We start from the raw sequence: 7979 nt of genomic DNA, 5'->3' as shown, positions 1-7979 counted from the left end.
TGGTGAGGTCTCCTTTCCTGCTGATTAGGCTTGAAAGTTGTGGACATTTCACCCCAGCCAGCAACCAAGCCCCAGGCAGCCACTCGCTCGTTCCTCCACCAGCAGGATTAGGGTGAGAATGGAACGCTAAGAGCTGGAAAACTCATGAGCTGAGATAAAGACAATTTAATAAAGTAAAAACCACACGCACAAATAAATAAAAACAAATAATTAATTCATTGTTCCTCATGGGCAAGCTGTTGTCCAGCCACCTCCAGGAGAGCAGGGCTCCATCATACATGGTGGTGACTTGGGGACACAAACGCCATCACTCCAAACCTCTCCCGCTTACTCCTTCTTCCCCTGCTTTATAAACTGAGTGTGATAGATGAGTAATGCCATGATTGACTCTCACAATTAATGGACAAATATCACGTATATAGGTTAAGAGATGTTTTATAGATTCACGGGACAGCTGGAGTTGGCACATTTGGGAGAGCTGACTTGTCACTATGGCGACATCTGACCTCCAATCAGGATTTGAGGAAGAGATCTCCACCACTGGACAGTGAAGGGGTGGACGGTTGTGGTCATTTCACCCCAGCCAGCAACCAAGCCCCAGGCAGCCACTCGCTCGTTCCTCCACCAGCAGGATTAGGGTGAGAATGGAACGCTAAGAGCTGGAAAACTCATGAGCTGAGATAAAGACAGTTTAATAAAGTAAAAACCACACGCACAAATAAATAAAAACAAATAATTAATTCATTGTTCCTCATGGGCAAGCTGTTGTCCAGCCACCTCCAGGAGAGCAGGGCTCCATCATACATGGTGGTGACTTGGGGACACAAACGCCATCACTCCAAACCTCTCCCGCTTACTCCTTCTTCCCCTGCTTTATAAACTGAGTGTGATAGATGAGTAATGCCATGATTGACTCTCACAATTAATGGACAAATATCACGTATATAGGTTAAGAGAAGTTTTATAGATTCACGGGACAGCTGGAGTTGGCACATTTGGGAGAGCTGACTTGTCACTATGGCGACATCTGACCTCCAATCAGGATTTGAGGAAGAGATCTCCACCACTGGACAGTGAAGGGGTGGACGGACAGAACTTTGGGAGGGGTAAAGGGTTAAAAAGGGAAAAACCTCCATTGTGAGGGGGCTGAGCGCATGGAGGGGAAAATATTTTGCTCCCAGCGCCGTAACCTTTTTTCTTGATTCAGTCTTCTGTTGTATTTTTGATAAGGTCTAATAAACCTTCCTAAACTATGAAAAGCAAGTAGCTATTTCCTAAGCTCCGGAATATCCCTTTGGTCAGCCTGGGTCACCCGTCCCAGCTGTGTCTCCTCTCAACTTCCCACGCACTCCCAAATTCCCAGCCAGCATGGCAGTACAGAAAGCAGAAAAGGCCTTGGCTCTGTGCGAGCCCTGCTCAGCAACAACAAACTCCGTACTGTCAACCGTGTGTTCAGCACAAATCCAAAACACAGCTCCGTACAGGCCACGAAAGCGGCACGAAGTGTGCCACCCTTTACACCGAAGCGCATTCTGACTGAGGCAGCCTCGGGTTCCCCACACTGCGCAGCACAGCCTGCGCTCATGCTGGGCGGCGGAGGCCCCCGGAGAGGCACAGTTTAATGCAGCGCCTGTGGAGGAGGGCGGGAAATGCAGGAGGTCAGAGAAGGACGGATTCTGCTGGAAGCACCTCGGGCCATCGTGCAGTCCCACACTGGGCACAGGGACCTGCGCCACCAACGGGAAGCGACGGGCGCTACAGCGCATGCGCGCGCGGAGGACGGCTACGGAGCCGCGGCCGCCCCGCCCCGCGCACGCGCAGCGGCGGCGCAGAGGCGGCTTCCGGGCGCCGGCGAGGCCGCCCCGCCCTCTCTGCTGCCGCCGCCATCATGGTATGTGCGGCCATGCCGCGCTCCGCCGGCCCCGCCGCACCCCGACCCGCCCGCACCCCGGCTGCCGCCCCAGCGCTCTCGCCCGCGCCTCCCTGCGCCGACACCCGCGGCGGCGGCGGGGAGCCCGCGGCCGCCTCACCCGCGCTGGGCCGGGGCCGCGGCGTTGTGTGCGGTGGGGCAGGGCCGGGCTCGGACCGCGGCCGCTTTGCTCAAGCGCGGGGGTTTCGTGCAGTTCGAAAGCTTTCCAGGAGCTGGAGGGAACTTAGAGGAAGGATGGGGTAGGACTGCTTACAGGAGCGTGTGGTGATGGGGCTTCAAACCGAAAGAGAGTAGGTTTAGATCAGATAGTAGGAGAAAATTCTTTGCTGTGGGGGTGTTGAAGCACTGGAACAGGTTGTCCAGAGAAATTGTGGATGCCCCATCCCTGGAAGTTTTAAAGACGTGGTTGGATGGAGCTCTGAGCAACCTGGGGAAGTGGAAGATGTCCCTGCCCACGGCAGGGGGATGGGACTAGGTGATCTTTAAGGTCTTTGTCCGACCCAAACCATTCTGTGATTTCTTTGTACAGGCAAGATTTAACAATCTCCACATCTGTCTACATAATATGTGTTCCAATTTTGGATGAATGTTGTCAAGATACTGTTCATACATTATTAGGAAGCAGCTGTCTAAATCAAAAGCAGTGAGAAATCTGCTGCAAACTGCCCACATTTGTTTCCCTTTTTCAGGCACTGGTGGATGGCCCCTGCAGTGGTGTCAGGAGGCAGGCCATGCCCTTCAAGTGCATGCAGCTGACTGACTTTGTCCTGAAGTTCCCACACAGGTGAGTTGGTATCTTTCTTCACCTGTGTAAAAAAAACCTCCATGCTGTCACGTGATGCCTGTTCCTTGCTAAGTCTAGAAGGTTCAAATAGTAAAAATTTGGCAGACTGTGATATCATAGTTGAATATATTTAGGTTTTCATTGCCAGTGTTGGCTGATAGCTGCTGTTTGGGAGCAAAGGAAGTCTCACAGCAGTCGAGGCATCTCACAGGTAGTTCTGTGGTGGATGATGTGGGGGAAAGCAATGTGTAAATGCTGCAGCTTTGCTTTTGCTACTGCTTAAGTCACCTTCAGGCATTAAATAGGCTCCATGCCTACAGAACTACACTGGAATTGCAGGAGGCTGAACTCATTATGTTCTTTTAGCTCAGTTAATGTATGAATGTGTATAATTTAGAATCAAAAAAGGCTGCTTCTGATCCTGAAGCAGTGCTAGGAGCAGCTGCTCACTGAAACAGTGAGGTGGATTGGGAGCAGATCCCAGAGGTCCGTGGTGAGTGGCACAGGGTCTGGTTGATGGCCTGTCACCTGTGGTGTCCCCCAAGGTTCAATATTGGGCCCACTATTGTTTAACTTACTCGTCAGTGACTTGGATGAAGGGGCAGATGCCTCCTCAGCAAGTTCACTGATGACACAAAGCTGGGAGGAGTGGCTGATATCCCAGAGTGCTGTGCTGCCATTCAAAAGGATCTCAACAGGTTGGAGAGACAGGCAGAGAGGAAACTTTGGAAGTTCAACAAGGGCAGGTACAGGATCCTGCAGCTGGGGAACAATAATCCCGAGCACCTGTACAGGCTTGAGGCTGACTTGCTGGAAATCCGCTCTGCAGAGAAGGACCTGAGGATCCTGGTGGACAACAAGCTGTCCCTGAGCCAGCAGTGTCCTTGTGGCCAAGAGGGCCAATGGTGTCCTGGGTCATTAGGAAGAGTGCAGCCAGCAGGGTGAGGGAGGTGATCCTGCTCTGGTGAGGCCACACCTGGAATGCTGTGTCCAGTTCTGGGCTCCTCAGGACAAGAGAGATGTGGATGTCCTGGAGCTCAGGTGGCTGAGCACTGGAACAGGGTTCCCAGAGAGGTGGTTGAGTCTCCCTCACTGGAGATACTCAGGAACCCCCTGGACACAGTCCTGTGCCATGTGCTCTGGGATGGCCGTGCTTGAGCAGGGAGGTTGAACCAGCTGACCCACTGTGGTTCCTTCCAGCCTGACCCATTCTGTGATTCTGTCAGTTCTAGCACAGCACTTACTCAACAGAACATTAATGCACACGGAGATGCATGTGACCTTGACTTGAAATAAGGTGTCTGAAGTAATGTCTGAAGTGTAGTGCAGTCATCTTCCCTTGAATGAAATTTGGGAGGCCAGCATCAGGGAGAACCTTTCTTTAATAGAGACTGTGAATAATATGATTTTGTGACTGTTCCAATGCAGCGCTCGTCAGAAGTGTGTGCGACTTGCCTGGGAGAAGGAAAATATAAATGAAAAATGGTCAGCAACAAGATGGGCAAAGAAGATTGAGGCCCGAGAAAAGGTAACAGTGTTTCACTGGATGGGGAGTACATGTACTGCTTCTGCTTTGTAGGTACAGTCTAAAGGCTGCACGTTTTCAATAGCAAGCTAGGATTAAAGTTAGACAAGGCATAGGTTTTTAAATGACCAGCTTAAACTTCTTGTATTTTAACAGTGCACGTGGTTTTGTTCAGTTACTTCTATAGCAGCCTCTTTTCCTGCATCCTGGGATATGGTGCAAAGGCCTTAAATTGTGAGCTAGTTCCAGAAGTGCAGCTAAACCTCATTTGGAGATGATCAGTTACTTTAGGAATGCTTTGGAATGCTGAGTTGTACTGCTTGCATCTATCAGAGTTTTGTGACCGATTCTTTTCACACAGAAAGCCAAAATGACTGACTTTGATCGCTACAAGGTGATGAAAGCGAAGAAAATGGTAAGTGTTTGAGTGCTGCTTCTTCATGGGGTTAATGCTTGTAGCTTTCACTTCAGAGTCACAGCTGGCTTGGGTTATGGGATGGCACCGTGGGTGTGAATGCCTTGAATTTTCCATGCTTTTTTTTATGTCACTACTTTCTCTTCTGTAGTTGGTCAGACTTGAACTTGTATAATCCATGTGTCAGTCCTCTCAAGTGACAGCTGAGGAAGGAATTGCCTGCTGATAAAATAAAATATTCTATCTAGATGGGTTGCTGTTAGTATTTCACCCTCTAATGAAAATCATTACACATGAAATATTGAGATGCCTGAGCTACCAGCCAGAATGATAATGTCCACTTGGTAAATTGGGACAGTTTTAGGTGGAATTTGACATTTCAGATACAATGCGTGGTAAAAGGTGATAATGAAAAGAGGTAGAATCTGAAAGCTTAGAATTTGAATTAAGGCAGGTTATTTGAACTCTTGCTCTTTTCATGCTGATGAAGTGTAAACATTTTCTTGTTTTTTTTAACAGAGAAACAGAATCATCAAGCATGAAATGAAGAAGCTCCAGAGGTTGGCTGCCAAAAAAGGCAAGAAACCTGGGAAGCCAGGGAAGCCAGAGAAGGCAGCAAAGGGCAAAAAGCCAGAGAAGGCACCCAAGGCTAAGAAGCCAGAGAAGGCACCAGCACCGAAGGCACAGAAGGCACAGAAATAAAATTAACTTCTCATTATGTATAATTCTGTGTCCTTGTTCTAATTTTAAAATTACAAACATTTGATTTCAATTTTAAACGTACATTGGTTTTTATTTCTGACCAAGAGTGGTTGTCTGTCTCATTTTTTAATGTCCAAGTGTTGGATTCTAGTATTCCCCAGGAGCATGCAGAAATGCTTTTGCCATGCTGTGCCCAGTACTCTGTACGCAGTGACAGTTGAAATAATTGCATTTCCAGTTATTTGCAGTAGGTCAGATCCTGACATTTAAAAGCAGGCTGATGTGGGAATTGGTTGGGAATGTACAATATTGCTTGCAAAGTCTTAAGTGTAGAATACATGAAAAATCACGCTAATAGTTCTGTATAAATTCAGGCATATGCTGAAAGGATGTGTTCTGCTTAGAACACACAAATGTCAGGGTTTGAAAGACTTGATGAACTGCTGTTCAAACACTGAATTATTTTCTAAAAAACTTCCACAAATTTTAAGCAGTGACCTGGAATACTTTGATGCCAACACCATAGTTGCCCTGTAAGCACAGTTACAGCAATTTGTGATGTAGTAACAAGACAGAAATTGTCGGCATGTATTTCAGTATGCTTGCTTTTTGGAATGTTTAAGGGTAAGATTTTGTGTCAAGACCAGAGATTAACTCCAGTTCCATAAACTATGCAGTATATAATTTCCACTATTTAATCAAAACTGTCAGGTAAAAGGGAGCATGACCTAAAAATTAGTTCATCTGAAACACTGAACTGCTCAATTTAGTCTTTGCATTGGAAAATAATTACAAATCTCAACGTCAGCATCCATGTAATTTCCTGTGTTTCCTCCTGTAGTTTCTTGGCAGGAGATATATTTTCTTCACATTGATTGGAGAAATCCTGTAAAATCTGAGGTATCTGGTAATTTAAAAGCAAATTACTTTTTCAGTCAAATATAAATTGAAGGAGGAAGTATCTATTTTAAACAATGAAGGTTGTGAGACCTTTATATTGTCATATACATACTCAAATACGTGTTGTCAAGTACACTGATACTCATATATTGCTAAAAACGTGTGCTTTAACTGTTTACATGGTTAGTGCTGCATTATTTCAGCCAGCATTGGGCATACCCAAACATTTGGAAGTATACAGTATTGTCTTGAGCTGTTTATGTACCCTTGGAGATAGAGTTCACTTGGTTGATAGGAAGGGATATAAATGCTAAGGGAAAAAAAATCAGAAATTATGCAAATTGGGACTAAAAGCCATGTTCAAGTGTCTGGAGACCTTGATTTTAAATTGGATTTTGAAGTGATTAAATCCACCTACTCTGAAACTCTTAACTTGAAAATACCTTCAAAGTTCTATCAACCTGGAAGTCCTTTAAGGTGAAAGATTTGTCCCTTAGGGTTCTTGATTTTTTTTATGTACTACTGTTAAGCTTGGTTATATAAGACTGAGGGGAAAAAATGGTAAAAGTGCCTTTACAGAAAATAGATGTGCCTTCAATCATGAGGAGCTCAGAAATGCTTTTTCTACAGCATTTACTCGTTTTTAAAGGTATTGTCTTCCCCAGAACATCTTTGCCTATGATTGCAATTTATCCAGTGTTTTCATTCCTACCACTTGGCAGCTGCTGAGGCAACAGAAACGTTTCCAGGATATAAGGTGTGCAGTAATCCTTGGGAGCTGGGATTGTCCTGGAGAGCAACCTGGTCGTGGTATAAAACACATGTATAGGGTTGAGTCTGCCCTAGCGCTTTGCAGCGAGAGTGGAGCATTAAAGATTTAGGCACTGCTGGGGGGAGAGAGCATTCTGTGCCTTAAAGCTGGGCTCTGTAACGCCACACCTAACAAGCAGCATTTCTGTCAAACTGCTGTTTTTTTACAATTTGGCCAAAAGGGGGAAAGAGCAATAGGAATACATCAGGTTTTGGTACCTGCACTGTGCATTTCTGGCTGGGTGTTCTGTGTGAGCAGCATCTGGTGCTCCTTTCAGCAACTCATGAAACCTCTCTGAAATCTATATTGTGGGCAAGCCACCCTCCTTTCAGTCCACGGGCATCATCCATTGTTCTTTTTGTGAAGCTAAGGGGGAGAAGAAGAGCTACAGGGAGTGCAGTTTATTTCTGAAGGTTACCACACGATGGCAACGTTAGCTCTTCATAAAGTTGTTCTAAGGCCAGGCAATTGTGCTGCCTTCCCGTGCAAGGAATGGTGCCAAAAACACCGGATGGCACAAACACTTGAGAGCACTGGGCGTGCTTAGCCAATTCATTTTGCCTTTATAGTTGACTAAGGTGTACTTTGCTGGACTGTGGATATGCTTATTTTACCCAGTGGAGCTGAGCATAGAGAAATGGCATCTGCTGTTTAGAAAGAGCTTGAAGGAAAGTCCCTCTGTTTGTTTTCTTGTATCACTTAATGCAGAATGTGTAGTGGGCTTGCTGGGGGCAGAGCTGGGCATCTACCCCATCCCTGAGATCAGCAGGTAATTGCTGCATTTCCTGAACCAATACCAGTGCTTGGCAAACCTAGTTCTAATCTCTGTGCTGCAAAGTCTGGGAGACGTGAGCAATTCCTGGAGTAGGATTGGACCCCTTGGCATGATCTGTAGTTAAAAGGTGTAAAATC

General features: G+C 46.4%; 1 protein-coding gene across 1 annotated transcript; it reads left to right on the top strand.

Moving 5' to 3' along the window:
• Positions 1 to 2558: 2558 nt before the first annotated feature.
• RPL14 (ribosomal protein L14) lies at positions 2559 to 5433 on the top strand. Its single transcript, XM_041466666.1, has 4 exons — positions 2559 to 2714; positions 4143 to 4242; positions 4601 to 4654; positions 5174 to 5433. The coding sequence occupies exons 1-4, from the start codon at positions 2662 to 2664 to the stop codon at positions 5354 to 5356; spliced, it is 390 nt and encodes a 129-aa protein (XP_041322600.1). The 5' UTR covers positions 2559 to 2661; the 3' UTR covers positions 5357 to 5433.
• The last annotated feature ends 2546 nt before the right edge of the window (positions 5434 to 7979 follow it).

This window comes from Pyrgilauda ruficollis, unplaced genomic scaffold (assembly GCF_017590135.1).
Source record: "Pyrgilauda ruficollis isolate IOZ18807 unplaced genomic scaffold, ASM1759013v1 scaffold2, whole genome shotgun sequence".
Classification (NCBI taxonomy): domain Eukaryota; kingdom Metazoa; phylum Chordata; class Aves; order Passeriformes; family Passeridae; genus Pyrgilauda; species Pyrgilauda ruficollis.
Note: the sequence above shows the minus strand (reverse complement) of the source record. Positions and strands in the feature narration are given on the sequence as shown.